Source organism: Petromyzon marinus, chromosome 29, assembly GCF_048934315.1.
Source record: "Petromyzon marinus isolate PM22_M1 ecotype Great Lakes invasive population chromosome 29, UKy_Petmar_22M1.pri1.0, whole genome shotgun sequence".
NCBI classification, from domain to species: domain Eukaryota; kingdom Metazoa; phylum Chordata; class Hyperoartia; order Petromyzontiformes; family Petromyzontidae; genus Petromyzon; species Petromyzon marinus.
In genome coordinates, this window is record NC_133695.1 from 6,953,623 (window position 1) to 6,971,038 (window position 17,416).

The 17,416-nt window shown below is 59.3% G+C and overlaps 1 protein-coding gene across 3 annotated transcripts in view; it reads left to right on the forward strand.

Annotated features, from left to right (window-relative positions):
• Positions 1 to 17,416, forward strand: part of HEATR1 (HEAT repeat containing 1) — a 30,202-nt gene that overhangs the window by 10,901 nt on the left and 1,885 nt on the right. For all 3 annotated transcript variants that reach the window (XM_032962790.2, XM_032962792.2, XM_032962791.2), the window contains 28 exons: positions 232 to 434; positions 1,823 to 1,944; positions 2,799 to 3,065; positions 3,538 to 3,724; positions 4,191 to 4,345; positions 4,684 to 4,867; positions 5,207 to 5,394; positions 5,618 to 5,782; positions 6,594 to 6,887; positions 7,320 to 7,451; positions 7,796 to 7,908; positions 8,161 to 8,289; positions 8,498 to 8,616; positions 9,110 to 9,231; positions 9,467 to 9,595; positions 9,741 to 10,004; positions 10,362 to 10,488; positions 11,297 to 11,511; positions 11,622 to 11,674; positions 12,135 to 12,258; positions 12,871 to 13,014; positions 13,334 to 13,674; positions 14,602 to 14,752; positions 15,204 to 15,368; positions 15,723 to 15,857; positions 16,088 to 16,192; positions 16,796 to 16,964; positions 17,226 to 17,392. In XM_032962790.2, coding sequence (XP_032818681.2) covers positions 232 to 434; positions 1,823 to 1,944; positions 2,799 to 3,065; positions 3,538 to 3,724; positions 4,191 to 4,345; positions 4,684 to 4,867; positions 5,207 to 5,394; positions 5,618 to 5,782; positions 6,594 to 6,887; positions 7,320 to 7,451; positions 7,796 to 7,908; positions 8,161 to 8,289; positions 8,498 to 8,616; positions 9,110 to 9,231; positions 9,467 to 9,595; positions 9,741 to 10,004; positions 10,362 to 10,488; positions 11,297 to 11,511; positions 11,622 to 11,674; positions 12,135 to 12,258; positions 12,871 to 13,014; positions 13,334 to 13,674; positions 14,602 to 14,752; positions 15,204 to 15,368; positions 15,723 to 15,857; positions 16,088 to 16,192; positions 16,796 to 16,964; positions 17,226 to 17,392 — 4,669 coding nt within the window. The remainder of the gene's footprint in view (positions 1 to 231; positions 435 to 1,822; positions 1,945 to 2,798; positions 3,066 to 3,537; positions 3,725 to 4,190; positions 4,346 to 4,683; positions 4,868 to 5,206; positions 5,395 to 5,617; positions 5,783 to 6,593; positions 6,888 to 7,319; positions 7,452 to 7,795; positions 7,909 to 8,160; positions 8,290 to 8,497; positions 8,617 to 9,109; positions 9,232 to 9,466; positions 9,596 to 9,740; positions 10,005 to 10,361; positions 10,489 to 11,296; positions 11,512 to 11,621; positions 11,675 to 12,134; positions 12,259 to 12,870; positions 13,015 to 13,333; positions 13,675 to 14,601; positions 14,753 to 15,203; positions 15,369 to 15,722; positions 15,858 to 16,087; positions 16,193 to 16,795; positions 16,965 to 17,225; positions 17,393 to 17,416) is intronic.

A 17,416-nucleotide genomic window follows, 5' to 3' on the forward strand; every position in this document is an offset into this window, starting at 1 on the left:
AGGCTTCGTGTTCAGTGAGAGAGGCTGCGATTGAACTACAGACGTGAACTCGGAGATAACTATTATTACTTGAGAACTATAACTTTAGGCCCGTGCAAGTCCTCGCGCGGAACCTCGCAGTTTGGCATCGGCCTTTACCGTTCGTCGTGCTCGCGCGTTTTTTTATTGGGCGACACCGGTGCCGCCCGCCCCCCCCCCGTCTGACGGCACGTTTTTTTTTTCCCGGTGCAGGAGGAGCGTGTTCCTCGAGTCGGTGCGGGTGCTGACCAGCCAGGCCGCATCCCTCGCCGACAAACGGTGGCGCGACATCGTGGCCCTGGAGTTGCTGCCCTACGCGCTGCCTCTTATGGCGCCGCGCGACCTGGCGCCCGCACTCGCCGTGGCGCAGTCGCCCCTCGCCCGCAGCCACCCGCTGCTGCGTGGCCTCGACAAGGGTGGGTGGCGCTGCGGTCGCTGTACCCACCGGGCCGGTGGCGGTGGTGGCATCGGAACTGACGATGTGTCGGGGGGGGGGGTGAGTGGGCGGGGGCAGATGCGGATGGGGGGAGGGGCGGTGTTGCCGGTTGTAACAAATGTCACTGATTGATGAACCTCGCTCATGATTGGTCTTTGCGAATTGATTACCCTGTCGCATGTTCAGGAGACGGCTCGGGTGTTCGTGTGACTCTTGCAGCAGGGTTTGTTAGTTTTTTATTGAGTTGTTTGGGTTGTGATGGGAGCATCGGTCGTGACGGAAGTGTTACAGTGACGGGCTCTATCAGTTGCGTCGGTGAAAGTAATATTTAAATTTTACTGGTAGGAACCTCCTATTCTTTGGTTCTTTCGGTAAAGTCACGTAGAATGAGAATAAAATAATAAATTGATAAAATAATATAACAATTAAATTCTCACGACGTTTCGGCTACAACACAAGCAGCCTTCATCAGGTGAAGGGACGAGACTGTCTGGAGGACAGTGCTGGAGCGAACACAGCCAAGCTCAGACCGCGACCTTTAAGCTGTGTGAGAAGAAACAGAGCGCCTTGACAAAGGAATTAGCATAGAATTTAGCATTGAAATAGCTGAGTGATTAGCTGTGACTCAGCTATTTCAATGCTAAATTCTATGCTAATTCCTTTGTCAAGGCGCTCTGTTTCATCTCACAGCTTAAAGGTCGCGGTCTGAGCTTGGCTGTGTTCGCTCCAGCGCTGTCCTCCAGACAGTCTCGTCCCTTCACCTGATGAAGGCCGCTTGTGTTGTGGCCGAAACGTCGTGAGAATTTTATTGTGTTATTTTATTTTATCAATTTACTATTTTATTCTCATTCTACGTGACTTTACCGAAATAACTAAAGAAGATGATTCCTTGCAGTCACGAAAGCTTTAAATAGGAACTTCTTGGTTACACCAGCCCACAGGGGATTATTGTGTCCGACCGTCGTGTATCCAAAAATGGGAGGGGTGGGGCTGGGTGGAGAGGGGAGGGAGGGGAGGGGCTGTGTGGGGAGGGGAGGGTGGGGAGGGGAGGGGCTGGGTGGGGAGGGGTGGGGCTGGGTGGTGAGGGGCTGTTCACCCCGTGGTGCCCTTATAAAATTCAAAGTTTAACCTACTCACGCCGGCTTGTGCCCGCCCTCACAGTCGGACATATTTGCAGAATACACCACGCTGCCGTTGACCCTGGCCATTGACCGAGCAACCCAACGTTCCTACCAGCTCCCTCCGCAGAAATGTGTTGCTCGATAATAAATAAATGTTAATAATACGAGCATTTTTATTAAATGATGACAAAACAGCAACAACCCCCGCAGTAGACGCATTCATGTCACACGTTTTCATCTTCCCTAGTTCTGTCAAGGCTGAACGCGAACAGCAAGAAGGTGGATCCGGAGTCTGTGGGCACCGTGGAAGCGATCAAAGTGCTGGCTCAGAACCTGGTGGCGATGGATCCCGTGTCCCGCGAGGAGACGGTAAAGACTCTCTCCTCTGTCCGCGACTCGTCCGTCGTCCGCTCGCAACATGACCGCCTCCTTGGCGGATGACGGCGCGCACTCGATGCATCGTACTCCTGTGAATCACAAAGCTGAAGGTGTCCAAACAACCTGGTCACGTTCAGCTGAAGCGAGCCCAGTCGATCGTAACGTCACGTAATGTCACGTTGAGATCGTTTTCACCGATCGGCGTCGCTCCTGCGTGTGTCGTTCATCGCGTCGTTAGCCGAGAGCGAACAGCCCCGTGACTAGACCGAGCTCACTAGGCGGCCAGTGCCAACTCGTGGAAACCTAAAACCCTACAAGTTCCAATGGAGATGATGCATTGCTTTTAGTCACCCACCCAACCGCATATTCACTCAACCACTCACCTACTCTCTCACTCGCCCACTCATCCGCCCTCTCACCCACCCACCCACCCACGCGACCCACCCACCCACTCGCTGACTTACTCACCAAGTCATCGACATGGAACTCAATGCCGGTCACCGTTCGAAATTTGATTGATAATGAGTTGGCTGTGGGTTAAAGCATGTAAAATGCCAGCTTTACCCTCCACCACCCGATGGAGCCAACCAAATCAAGTTGTCAGAAACACTGGAGGAACGGCAAAGAAAAAAAAAATGGCAAGGAATATTTGTCACAACCCTCAGTCGGTCCCGCAGTCATTGACTCAAGACGAAAATGTTCCGTAGAGATGACAAAGCCACGATGACCATGGGGCGCCTTCACGATAGCCTCCGTGTTTGTAGGCATGGTGTGAGCACCAGGTGGGATTATATTATTCTTACTGTTTGTCTAATTTCGCCCCCTTGTTCCGCCATGACCGGCAGGTGGAGCAGCTGCTTGCGAGAGTCCAGCTTCGCGACCCCGCCCCGCGCCAGCAGCTCCTGTTCCACGCGACGGTGCTGATGCTGACGGAGGCGGCGCGGACGGTCGATGCCGAGGGGCCGCGGCCCGGCGAGCGGTCCAGCAAGGGGGCCGGGGAGGGGGCTGGTGAGGAGGGGTCTGGCTACCGTGAGCACCTGCAGCTCGCGGTGCGTGCCTTCCGCCTGCTGGAGGAACGGCTGCACAGGCTGACGGCCGACACCTTCAAGCAGGTGCGTCCCAGCGTGGCTGGAGCTGGCGCCGGGTGGGGGTTGTTTCAAACGCTCTATTTAAAGGTCGTTTATTATTTTTTATGCTGATGTTTAGTTGAACGTGACGATGAAAATGAGCTTAGCGACGCAATGAGGAAAGTTTTTCAATCGGTCTGTATCACCTATGTGAATTATGGGTGATGAACACGGCCACTGCCAAAGAAAGTGGAACAAAATCTGAAGAGGGGGCAAAGAAGCGTGGAGAGCTCGCCCGGTGGACCAACGAGGTGTGCGCAAGCGCATCTGCTGGCAGGATTGCGAGACGGCTTGACAACCGTGTGTTGTTACGCTGGTTCACGCCAATGTACGTTCTAACGTACATTGGCGTGAACCAGCGTAACAACCGTGTGTTGTTACGCTGGTTCACGCCAATGTACGTTCTAACGTACAACGCGACAGTGGAGAGAGTGTCACCTCATTTTGCCGTCCGCAGGAGGCGCAGGACTTTCCGTCAGCCATGGCGGAGACGAGCGCCGGCGGGCTTCTCGCGCCGGCGTTTGTTGCGGGGATGCTGCGCGCTGTGCAGAACACCTCCGGGGAGCTGGACGTCACCTTCGTGTACGTGCACGAGCTGCGTGGACTCGTCACCACCCTGCAGCCCCCACGGCGCCACGACGATGGTGAGTAGCTATGCTGGTGCCACGTTGGCACCAGCATAGGGCCATGCTGGTGCCACCCTGAGACTGTGCCGGGGCCAGGCTGGTGCCGCAGTTCTATCAGCGTTAAACATTGCACGATTTGTTACCCTTGCCTCTGTCTGATGACCGCCGCTTTCTTCTGTTGTCCTAATGAGACGCAGCCTCTTGATTGGCCGGAGTAGAATTGAGGTGTTGGTGCAACCTGTCGTAGGAGGATTGAATTCGAAAGTTTACCTCTCTTCATCTGGGGTTGGAGTAGCTGCCGTGGTGCAGCGGGGCGAGCACGCAACCCAGAGGTTGCACGTTCCATTCCGTCTGAAACAATTGTGCAAGATTCTTAAAATGCCTCCACCGCCCTGCCCCTGTCCACCAGCAGCGGCTTGAACTTGCGCCTAGGAGAGCTATTGCAAGGCTGCGCCTTTACCCTTGACCTTCTCTCCGGTGGTAGGATTGACCTGGTGGAACGTGGAGTCGCTGGACGAGGCCACCAGGGGGTACCTGTGCCTGCTGGTCGGGCTGTTCGACGTGGTTGTGGCCGGCGCCACGGAGGGCACCGGTAACACCGGCGCCGCTTTCCGCCAGCTTTTGTTCTCGCTGCTGCAGGTGAGCGGCATAGAGGTCGAGAGGTCAAACGGCTCCACGCTCGTCTCCGTCCTCAGGGAACGGGGGCGGGGGGGCCTGGGGTGGGGAAGGTGCGGCTCGCTCAGGTTCAATACACGTTGCTCACGCGTGGGGGATTGTGCAACCACGCTCTGATACGCGCGTCAATGTAATTTATAACAAAAATAGTTCGTGCATGAGGCTCAAACTTGGGCAGCATTTACCAGGGTGGCTGTTGGTCTCTTAACTGTGGAAAAAAAACCCCCGAGCGAGTCGTCCTGCCCTGTTTGTACCAACCCACGTGCCCTGTCCTTCTCCCCGCCCGCCCGCCCCTCGCGTAGGTTCACCTCCCGTCGGCCTCGGAGCGCCTGCGCTTCTTGGGCCTCGTGTGGAGCAGCGCGTGCGACCACAGCCGCCGGCTGGGCCGCCCGCCGTGCGCGCTGATGCAGGCGCGGGCACTGCACGTGGGCGCCACGCTGCTCGGCGCAGCGCCGGACGCCACGCCCACAGCCGTGGCGGTGCCAGGTGAGAGCGGCAGCAGCCATGGTTACCGGGCCAACGCAGTGCTGAGCTTACTAGCCGGTGGGAGCGTCGGAATCGTGGCATGATGATCCATTAGGGATTCTCGCATCGAGCCGAGCGCGACCCTTCGTGTTGGAGAACGGCCCACGGAAGTGGATATCACAGAGCTACTTCTGAGATCTCTTAAAATGGCACCTGTAGAGTGGGGTCAACACTTTCCCACACTCCCTGCTTTTGACAAGAGTGTTCATCACACAACAGTCACACCGATAATTTTTATTTGATATTTGTGCTTGTGTGTGTGCACGTGCGTGCGTTTGTGTGTGTGCGTGTGTGCCGTAGCAATGGTGAGCCTGCTCGCGGCGCTGTCCAGCCCGCTGGGTGCGGTGCGCGCTGCCTCCCTGCGCTGCGTGCGCGCACTGCTGGGCCCCGACGCCTCCGCCGCCAGCGCCATGCCACTGCAGCCCCTGGCGGCCGCCCTGCTGGCGAGCGAGGAGGAGATTGTCGCCGACCCTGCACACACGGCGCAGGTCCGCCCGGCGCTCGCACCCACACGCTGGCCGTGCCTGTATGCCGCTCTGGCAATGAGTTTAAAGTTGCGCTTGAGCACGCCGTTATGACACTTTGGTAGAATCACTTTTGCTGTTTGACGCGGTACCTGGGATTATCATGTGAAGTCGCCGGTTAGTGTGTGGTTTGCCGTGGTCTCCGGGGTTTTAATGTGAAGTTGTGGTTTATCGCGGTCCCCGGTAGGCACTGGGGCTGCTGTTTGAGTCTCAAGCGAAGGAGGGGAGGGGTCGTGGTGATCGGCATGCGGGCGTGGCGCTGGCAGTCATGCTGTCGTGCATGGCCAGCACCGAGTTCCCGTCGTACGTGGCGCGCGCCGCCCTGCACAGCCTTGAGCACGTGCACGGCCCCGTGAGTGACACATGCACACAACAACAACCGTCTTTCGCCACTAAGTGGTGGTGACGTCACCACAACGCTTGTGCCAGGCTATGTGCACCTTGAGGCCACGTGAAGTGTCGAACGCCCGCTGGCAGGATGTCACGGGGCAGACCCAGGTGCCACGGGTCGACTGACTGAGACACGCAAACAACAACAACCGCCATTCGCCACTAAGTGGCGGTGACGTCACCACGACGCTTGTGCCAGGCCACACATGCACACACACGTGCACACACATACCCACACACACAAAGATTCCCCGTATAGCCTTAACAGACTGTGGGGGCAAGAGCACCTATAAAGGCCGGCACGGCACACGAGGGGGTGGGTGGCCAACACCACGCCCGGCCGCCTTTGTCTCCCTAGTGGCATGTTTACACACTGCACCAGGTACTGGGCCTCCCCTAGGCTGAGTCGACCTAGGGGAGGCCCAGGACCGGTTCAGATGATCGTCACCGGTCTTGGCCATGAGCGGGAATCGAACCCGGGTTGCCAGGTTCATAGCGCAGCGTGCTAACCGCTACACTACCGCTCCCCACAAAGACACAGATCTCCCGTATAGCCTTAACAGACTGGGGGCAAGTGCTGTTAGCGGGCACCTATGAAGGCTGGCACGGCACATACATACACTCATTCATTGACATGGCCAATATGAACCCCCAGACAATGACTTAACGGATCCAAAATGCCCAGGCCTATAACCCATACTGTCGGTTTTTCTGACGTGGCCATTGTGAACCTTCCCTTGGACCCACACGGGGCATCCTTCCCCACCACACAGAAGGTGCTGTCTCTGCTGCTGCCCGTACTGGAGCGTCTGCTGCTCAAATTATACGGGCGACCGTGCGACGGCGCGTCGGACGGCACCAGCGCAACAGGCTCCCCCGCCGCCGCCTCCTCCCTCCAGCGCGACGAGGAGTTGCTCGCCCAGCTGGTGCTGGCCAAGTTCGACTCCAGCTCATGCCACCTGTTCTCCAGCGACCCGCGCTGCATGGAGCTGCTGGTGCGGGCGCTGAGAGCGCCGCCCGACCCCGTCACGGGCCGCTCCGCCCTGCAGCTGACGGCGCTGGCGCGGGTACGTTGGTTTGCGGAGTAGCTGTGGTGGTGTTGTCAATGGTGTTGATTGTGTGGCTGTGATGATGTAGGTTAAGAGTGATGGCCTGGCTGTGATGATGGTGCGGCTGTGGTGACGTTGGTTTGCGGTGACGATGCCAGCTGTGATGATCGTGTGGCTAATGATGGTGCCAGCTGTGATGATGGTGTGGCTGTCGTGACATTGGTTTGCAGTGACGATGCCAGCTGTGATGATGGTGTGATGGTGTGGTTGCGGTGATGCTAGTTTGGCAGTGTCATGTCCGGGAGGAGTTGTATTTTTTGCCCGCGAGGGCAGAGGCCGAGGTGACACTGGGTGTCAATTCGGTGCGGTCGCCGGTGCCACATTGCGGCGATGGTTTTATCGGTGGCGGTGGTGTGCGCTTTGAACCTCCGTCGTCCGCCGTTCCCACAGATCACCAAGGAGTTCTTCTCGGCACTGCCGAGCGCGGAGCAGCAGCAGACGGTGCTGCGGGTGCTCTTCGACCTCCTGGCCGACTGCGCCACCCCCGGCATCGCCCAGGCCATCGGCAGCGCCTTCAAGGGGGTGAGTTGCTCGCACCGACCGCGACGGCTCGCGCCGGAGATGCCGCGGTCCCTCGTTTGCGTTGCGCACGGCATGATGGCGCCCATTGGGGTGTGATCCCCCACCCCCGGTGCCGGTTACCGGAGCGCACCGCTGTGTGCTGCGCATCGAATGCTATCTGCTGTGTCATATGTATGGTGCGTGCTTCATGCCGTCTGGTGTGTTTCTTGTGATGCAGTTTCTTATATGGTATGCTGCGTCGTATGCATGCCGTGTGCTCTGTGTCGTTTTCTGCATACCGTGTGCTGTGTGTCGCGTGTGCTGCTGCGTGCCGTGCTCATGCCACGCTCCCCCTGCGCCCTTAGCTCGTGGTCGATGCGGAGCAAGTGGCGCTCGAGCTGGTGCCCACGAAATCGACGGCCAAATCGGGCACCACCGTCGCCCAGGCTCGGAGGCGGAAGGAGCAGCAGCAGCTGCAGTGAGTCGCACCATGCGGAGTTGCGGATCGATTTTCAATTCCAAAGGTGACGGAATCAACGGTCGATTCCGGTTGTATCTTCGTAACAAGGGAACCGATTGGCACGCGCGAGAACTTTCAAGCCGTGCGTGATGTTCGCCCGCCCAAACGCGCTGTCCAGACCTGAGGCCTGATTAACTTCCGAGATCTGCTGACGGGCTGGGTCCTGAATGGCGCTGCTAATGTTGCGTGTGTGTGCTCCCGCACCGTCAGCGATGGGGGTGAGGACATGGAGTCGCGTGGCTGGCGCCGCTCCACGCTCATCCTGGAGATGCTGCAGCACAAGAAGAAGCTCCGTCGCCCAGAGGCGTTGGTGTCGCCCTTGTTTGGGCTGCTGGAGCGGTGAGACCCGCACAGAGGGGGGGGGGGCACGAAGGGGGCCGCGGAGGGCGGCACGGACGGGGGTGCGGAGGGGGGCACAGTCATGTACACTTGTGCTGCGATTGTCTTTCTCATGTCTGTCGTCTGTCTTGATCTTACAATTGACTGCTGTGTGTGTATGTGGGTGCGTGTGTATTGTGTGGGTGCGCGTATGTGTGTGTGCGTGCAGGTGCCTGGAGGCGAGTGCGGAGGACCCGGAGGCGATGGAGTACGTCAAGCAGCTGGTGCTCGCGTGTCTGCTCAACGCATGCACGCGCCTCTCCCCCAACGGCGCGCCGCTGCCACCCGGTGCATACCCTGGCAATCCCACTCACACGTGCACGCACACGCACACACGCATGTACAAAGACACGTGCACACACAAGTACACACGCATCTACACACACCTATACACTGTGGTATTAGATGGCACCTCTGAATGCCGGTACGGCACACGGGGTGGTTGGCCAGTGCTATGCCCGGCCGAGTCGATGTCGGAGAGGCCCAGGACCGGTGCAGATAAGCGTCACTGTTGTCGGCCGTGAGCGGGAATCAAACTCGGGTCGCCAGGTTCGAAGCGCAGCGCGCTTACCGGTACACTACCGCTCCCCATGGATCCTCTGTTGGTGGTGGAAGTGTTAACGACGTGGTGGTGCTGGTGGTGTTGATGTGGTGGTGGTAATGTTAACGTGGTGGTGTTGGTAATGTTAACATGGTGGTGCTGGTGGTGTTGGTGTAATGGTGGTGGCAATGTTAACGTGGTTGTGCTTGTGGTGTTGATGTGGTGATGGTGCTGCTGCAGGTCTGGTAGACGAAGACAAATTCAGTGTAGAGCTGATCGTGCGGTGCGTGCGATCGTCACGCACGCCGCAGACACACCACCACGCGCTGCTGCTGCTGGGAGCCACCGCCTCCATCTTTCCCGTGAGACGCTGCATCCCAACCGCATCGCCATCACTTCCCCAACACGCCCTCTTCACATCCTAACCACATCACCAACGCCGCACCCTAACCACGCATACCCGCTGCATTCTCGATCAGCGTGCTAACCGCTCCTCCACCACGTCCCCTTGAACGTGTAATTTTAATCGACGAACCGTTTGTGAATCGCTGCACGCGCTCCCCATCTGACACTGGCCGCGTGCGTTCCTGTGAGCAGGAGAAGGTCCTGCACAACATCATGCCCATCTTCACCTTCATGGGCGCCAGCGTCATGCGCATGGACGACACCTACAGCTTCCAGGTCATCGGCAAGACGGTGGAGACGGTCATCCCCGCGCTCATCAAGGTGACGATGACCCACAGCCACACTTATTTTTTTGCTTTCGTACTCGCGGTGCCCCCGTCGTCGATTCCGGTTGTATCATCGCGACGAAGTGAATAAATAAAAAAAAAAGAACCCTCCCACGCTCACTCCTGTCTCCGCGTGACAGGCCGGCGGGCGCACCGGCGCGGACGTCGACGGCGCCGTGACGCGGGTGATGCGCGTGTTCGCCGAGGCGTGCCCCTACATGCCCGAGCACCGGCGCGCGCCCGTGCTGGTGCAGCTCGCGCGCACCGTGGGGCCTGACCGCTTCCTCTGGGCGCTGCTGCTGCTGGCGCTGGAGCTGCGCGTGACGCGCGGAGCCGACGCGCGCGACGTGCCCCCCGGAGCGGACGAGCGTGCCGTGGCGCCCTCGTTGGCTGCCGGGGACAAGGTGGGTACCGCACCTGTGGGGGGGGTGGAGGTCACGGCTGGGGTGGTAACGAGGGCGGGGGGGATGTTGCCCAGCGCAGGTTGGCTAAAGTAGACAGCATTGTACAGTACAACAGTGGCTTTCGCTGCTATGCCCTCTGATGACAGAGCAACAGCAAGCCACCTACCACACCTTTGTTATGCACGGTGGTCACTCATCCAAGCACCATCCAGGCTCAAAACTGCTTAGCTTCCGAGGTCTGACGATAATGCTGTGTAAGGAATAACTTTCACGATTGTAACGACGGCAACAACACCCTTCGTGGTGCTGATGGACCGTGTTCGTGGCTCCATCGTTATCGTCGTTTGGTTCACGCAGGACGTGGAGGCGGAGAGGGAAGTGGAATTCTGGGTAACGCTGTGCGGCGAGTTCAGCCCGGCCGTGCAGCTGACGTCGCTGGTGAAGGTGGTGCAGTACCTGGCGGCGCTGCCACAGGAAAAGGAAGGCAAGAGCCGCCACCTACCCCACCCCCGCCACCTACCCCACCCCCGCCACCTACCCCACACCATCCACCTACCCCACCCCCGCCACCTACCCCACCCCCGCCACCTACCCCACACCCGCCACCTACCCCACACCCGCCACCTACCCCACCCCCGCCACCTACCCCACCCCCGCCACCTACCCCACACCCACCACCTACCCCACACCATCCACCTACCCCACACCATCCACCTACCCCACACCATCCACCTACCCCACACCCGCCACCTACCCCACACCATCCACCTACCCCACACCCGCCACCTACCCCACACCCGCCACCTACCCCACACCATCCACCTACCCCACACCATCCACCTACCCCACACCATCCACCTACCCCACACCATCCACCTACCCCACACCATCCACCTACCCCACACCCACCACCTACCCCACACCATCCACCTACCCCACACCATCCACCTACCCCACACCCGCCACCTACCCCACACCCGCCACCTACCCCACACCCACCACCTACCCCACACCCACCACCTACCCCACACCATCCACCTACCCCACACCCGCCACCTACCCCACACCATCCACCTACCCCACACCCGCCACCTACCCCACACCATCCACCTACCCCACACCCGCCACCTACCCCACACCCACCACCTACCCCACACCCGCCACCTACCCCACACCATCCACCTACCCCACACCCGCCACCTACCCCACACCATCCACCTACCCCACACCCGCCACGTGCCACCAAACTTGCCCTCCCCTGGATCTCCTTGTGCATTTCACCCCCACCTCAGACGTGCCGGACGAGCAGCCCAAGCCGACCGCTCGAGCTGCCAGTCACGCCTCCAGGGGCAGACGTCCGGCACCGGCGGTGGCCGCCGGCGCGGAGGCGGAGGGGTCTGGCCTCTTCAGCGTGAGCGCCCACTCCGCCAAGCAGCTGCGCCACTTCAAGTTCACGGCCGTCTCCTTCCTCTCCCAGCTGCTCGGCTCCCCGACCTTCATCGCCAAGGTCGGAGCTTTTGTTTTTTGGCGCGCGTCGGTGTAAACCCCCCCCCCCCTCCTCCCCCCCCCGCGCTTTCACCGCGTCTGACTCCAACGGGGTGTTTGTCGTCGTTGCAGGTGGCCAAGTGCACCCCCGCGGAGCTGGAGGAGCTACGGCCGCTGGAGCAGAGGTACGGTCGCTTTTACGTCGGCTGAGTCGATCGCCCCCCCCCCGCCCCCTGCACCCTCCGCGCGCGTCCCGCCCACCGCACCAACAGCAGCCTCGGCCAAACCTTCCATGGGCAGCGAGGAAGTGATTGCAGAAGCAAATGCAGTGGTCGGAAATGTTGCCGTATAGACTATTTACAGTCAATCACACACTCGCTCATTTGCTCATTCATTCGATTATTCACCCACTCATTTACCTGTTCACCTATCTACTCATTCACCCATTTGCTCATTCACTCACCCACCCTTTCATTCATTCACTCATCATGATTCATTATCGCCATAATGTATTACTGGATACCGCGCCTCCCATGCAGTGCATCTCGGGACGTTCCGTACAAAGGGGCATTTGACAACACCGTCACCACCGCCGCCGTGATTGTTTCCGCACTGTGACCTTCCCCCCCCCCCCTTCCCTTCCAGCCTCCTGGAGCAGATCCTGTGCTACATCAACCAGGTGGCGCAGTGCGTGGAGGAGAACGGCGAGCAGCCCGCGGCGCGGTTCTGGCGAGCGATGCTCAACCGAGCCTACGATGGCATGGACAAGGTGCGCTGGGTCGTCTCGGAGCCACGCGGAGGCCCCCGGGGGATAGGGGGGCCGGGAGCGAGTGATGCGGGAGAGATACCGAGAGAGACGGACAGAGACGCGCAAAGAGACGGACACGGAGAGAGACGCGACGGAGAAGGACACGCATACAACGGGAAACAGAAACGCGGACGAAACGGATAGACGTGGAGAGATACGGAACAGACAGATCCAGAGAGACGAATGGAGGGATGCTGGCACAGATTCACCGGAGGGAAAGAGACAGAGAGGGAGCACGTAGCTTGACACGGGGAGAGTCGGTCTGGATCTGCCACGGAGAGAAGTGGTCATAGGAGAGAGAGTTGGATGTGGAGAGACACAGACTGGCACTCCACACGGAGAGAGGCGTGTACTCAACTGTGTTGTTGCCCCCTCAAACAAAACAGCCAGGAAGTACGAGATGGGATCCATTGTGCCGCGGTTCTCTGCTCGACTCGATTAACTGTCCCCCTCTGTCTGCCTGCCCCCACACCCCCCCCCTTGCCTCCACCTGCCCCACCCCTACCCCCACCTGCCACTCCCCCCTCTCTCGCCCCCCACTCCCCATCCGAACCCATGCGCGTCCCACTGCAGGTGAACGCGCTGATGCCTACGGAGTCGTTCGTGCCGGTGGTGCGGGGGCTCATGGGGAACCAGCTGCCGTCCGTGCGCCGCAAAGCCATGGAGCTGCTTAACAGCAAGCTGCTGCATCACCGTGCCAGCTGGAGCAACGCGCAGGTGCGGGGGGCGGTGGGGGGAGGCACGGGGTGGGACGGAGTGTGGGAAGGGGTGGTGATTCACCCCTTCTGCGGATGTAGGAATCGTCACGATCGGATTCACAACTCCGTTGCGTCTGTCATCATAGTCGGGGCTGTTGACGCCACCGCCGCTCCTCCTTGCTAGTGACGCGTTCTCCCCTCCGCCGACGTCTGCCCTGATGGTCACCATCCCACTGGCTGGCCTTTAGAAGGCCTTCCCCTTGGTCGTTGGACACGGCAACGTAAATCTTGACCTATTCAACCGCAACGTCTGTCTCTCTCTCTCTCGCGCACTGCAGGTGGAGCTGCTGCTGGAGGTGCTGGAGCTGCTGTTGGAGGTGTGCGGGCGCCATCGCCACCACCGCGATCACGCCGCCGCTACAGCGAAGCCGCTCGCTGACGGCGACGCCGACGAGCCTGAGCAGGCGGTGAACCGGCAGACGGCGCTCATGAGCCTCAAGCTGCTTTGCCGCAGCTTCGGGGCGGAGCGCCCGGCACGCTTCTTGCCCGTGCTGGCGGCCGCCGTGCAGCTGCTGGAGGAGGGCGCCGACGAGGACGTGAACGTGCTGGCCGGCGCTTTGCTCTGCGCCGCCGAGACGGCCACGGCTGTGCGGGTGCTCGCCGTGCCGCTGCTGCCCAGGTCGGGGGTTGTCGTCGCGGGCGGTCGTCGCGGTTCTAACCCTCTTGTGGTTTTCAAAATTTGAGGTTTTATATTTTTTACGTTTTGTGTTCCCCTGGTTATATTCTGTTGTCGAGACTAACGACGGTTGCAGTCAGAGGAGGGAACGTGCCCGGACGTAGTTCGGCGCATCGTAGGATAGCGAGAGGTGGCGACGGCTCGGAGAGGCCTTCATCCAGCAGTGGATTGATCGTGGCCGCTTATGAGTTGTATTCTACTTGTTCTATCGGCATCACAGTGTCACGAGGTGGAGAAGCTTACGTTTGTGTCGGAGAACGGGTGAGCGCAGGGGTCGGCAACCAAATTAACAACGAGCTATTTTTATATTCTTTGGTTCTTTCGGTAAAGTCACGTAGATAGAGCAAATGATAATAAAAATGAAGTGAATAAAAATACCACGACGTTTCGATCGCAACACAAGCGGTCGTCATCAGGAAAAGCAATTTTTTTTGTAATACGGTAAAAAACTCAATACTTCAAGAGCCCCGATGCGCGTGAATGCGAGACGGTTGTCCATAATGAATGACGTCACAAAGCAGTCCATAAAGAACCACATGCGGCTCCACAGCCGTAGGTTGCCGACCCCTGGGCTAGAAGGAGGACGATGACGCTTGACAACTTGGTGCAGTCATTGACGACCAAGTTGAAAGCTTGAAACAAGTTGAGAACCCGGTTTGTTATCACGGGCGGGCGGCTCACTCCCGGATTCAATCTCAGGATCTCAGGGGTGCCGGCGCTGAAATTCTCTCGCTTGTGGCCGCCATGCCTGTCGGCGGTACCGGCAGCACACGTCTGTAAAATCCACCGCATTCGCAAACGGGGTTAGTGGATCGCGCAGAGACAGCCGCCGCGTTGCCAACTCGGCGCCGTTTCCGCCGTGCCGCGCAGGCTGCTGCCGAGCATGCTGGGATTGATGAGCAGCAGGAAGGATCTGTTGACCCACGACCTCTATCTGCTGAGCGCCATTACCGCCCTTCAGCGTGTCTCTGCCACCCTGCCGTACTTCCTGAGCCCCTACCTGCTCGACATCCTCATGGAGGTGAGTGTCGTCGTCGTCGTTTTAGTCATTTGTACCGCGGCTCTCGTGAAATATCTTCCAAGACGTCCGTCTGGTCAGTGTGGAAGAGGAGGCCACTACCTCTCAAGTGGCTCGCGATGGTGGAGGCACTCTTCCCCCCCACCCACCACTCGTGTGGATCAGAGGGCACTCAATAGGACCTCAGAGGTAGCGCTACGATATCCGCTACTGGAGGCTATTTTCTAACGGTCGGGCGGAGGGGGTCTCACAGATAATAGTCACATCTGTACCAGTCTTTGGCCTTCCGCTAGGTTGATTTAGCCTCAAATTAAAATTTGGTGCGATGTGTAAACAAGGCGGCCGGACGTGGGTGCCGGCCACCCCTCCCGACTTTCGTAGGCACTACTCGCTAAGAAGCACTTGCCCCAACATTCTGTTCAAGGCTACATGGGGGATCTTTTTGTGTGTGCAGCTGACGCACGTGCGGACGATCGTGCCGGTGGCCGGGCCGCACGTCGCCCAGCTGCAGCAGCGGCTGACGCAGCTGCAGGCGACGCTGGCGCACGAGCTGCCGGCACGTGTGCTACTGCCCGCCATGTCGCGCGCCTACGACCGCATGCTGCTGCTCCACCGAGAGGTGACCTCCCTCGCCGCGACCTCTTGACCCTAACGCTGACCCCTGCCGAGCACTACGACGACGACGGTGGGGGTGGCGGATAGGCTCACCCGTGATCCACCACCCCTATCGTCATCACTTTATTATTTACATCTCGTGCCTCCCGTGCAGTGACTTCTCAAAGTGTTCCCCTGCAAGTGTGGCGGCATTAGTCGGCCAGTAGGGGACGATGAAGATTATTGGCTTCTCTCGATTAAGTAATTTGAGAGTAATTGATCTCATTGTGACAGGTGGGCCCACTCTATTTTGAATAACAGCATGGAATGTTTAACGTCGTGGCTGCACGTCTCCCCCCCCCTCCACCGCGCCTCGCAGGGCTGCCTGGGCCCCCTGTTCTCGGTGCTGACCGAGCACCTGGCCCACATCGGCAAGGAGGAGCTCGCCTCGCACCAGGCCGAGCTGACGGCGCTCTTCACCAAGGCCCTCGACTTCCGCGCCGAGCACGCCCAGGTGCTCGCTCTGACACCACCTCCAACTCCTTCACCTTATCTTCCTCCTGCTCCACCTGCTGCTCCTCCTCCTGCTCCACCTCATCTGCCTGCTGCTCCTCCACCTCCTCTTCCTCTTCTGCGTTTTCTGCCACTACTTCATCTCCTGCTCCTCCTCTTCGGCCCGTGCCTGGGGACGAGTCACGTGGTCGCTCGCTAACCGACTGCTCGTCCTCCGCGTCGTTTCTGCAGGACTCACTCGACCGTGTGGGCGACGTGGAGGGCCACGTGATAACGAGTCTCGTCGCCATGGTGATGAAGATGTCGGAGGTCACCTTCAGGCCGCTCTTCTTCAAGGTCGGCACGGACGGCGCACGGCGGTGGCGGTCGTCATTGGGGGGCGACGGTCACAATATTTTTTTCGTTGTTTTTACCTCTGAAAAAGTAAAATCGTGTTTTATATATTTTTTTTATCTGCGACTGGATTCAGTTTCCGTGCATGTGCCTCTACAGCTGTCAGTATCGATGGATGATCTGTGCCGCCTCTAGATCGACTCGGCCTAAAACACATTCGTGCTCGTGGTATCTCATCGTCACCCAAGTGTAGACAAAACGATGACAGCAAGGACCCTGGCGGTGCCATGGCTGTATCAGTGCTCGCTTTACATGCTGTGACCTGCGTTCTAAACAGGGTGAATGAAGGCGATGTGTCTGCCTTGTCTCTGTGTCTGACGACCTGTGTCTGCATACCTGTCTGTCTTAACCTGTCGCCGTGCACGCCTACCTTCCTACCCCTGTACAAGCCTCTCGACCTCTGTGCCTGTCTGCCTCGCCCGCCTGTGTTTGTGCCTCCGTGCCTGTCTACCCACCTACCTGCCCTTCCTTCATCCTCTACCTGTCTTGCGTTCCTCTCTGCCTCCCTCCCTGCCCGCGTGCGTTCTTCGCCCGCGTGCGTGGCAGCTGTTCGACTGGGCGAGTGGGGAGGACCGCCCGAGCGAGCGCTTGCTCACCTTCTACCGCATGTCGGAGCGCGTCGCCGAGCGCCTCCGTGGCCTCTTCGTGCTCTTCGCCGGCCACCTCGTCAAGCCGTGCGCGCACCTCCTCAACCGCCTCAACGTGGCCCTGCCCGGTAACCTGACGCATCTCGCAAGCCACTCGGTCAAAAATGACAGGCCTTTAATCGGATTCATCGTCGCTGCCGTCGCCATTGTGCATGTCGTGGCCGCCAACGTGAACGTCATCGTCACCTCGAGCAATGACATCATCGTCGACATCGATATCATTTTCGTGTCGTTGTGCCGTGAGAAGTCTAAAGTTAAATCCGCCCGAGCCGACTTGCTGACCTTTGACCCCTGCTCCCGCTTCCGCCCCCCCCTCACCCCCAACACAGATGAGAAGGCGGTGTTTGGCCACGCTGGTGATGAAGCGGCGGACGAGAGGAACCAGCTGCTACTGCAGCTGGTGCTCGACTGCCTGCACAAGGTGTTCCTGTACGACACGCAGCGCTTCCTGACGGAGGAGCGCGTCCACACGCTAATGCTGCCGCTCGTCGACCAGGTGAGTGGCGGGCGGAGAGGTTCA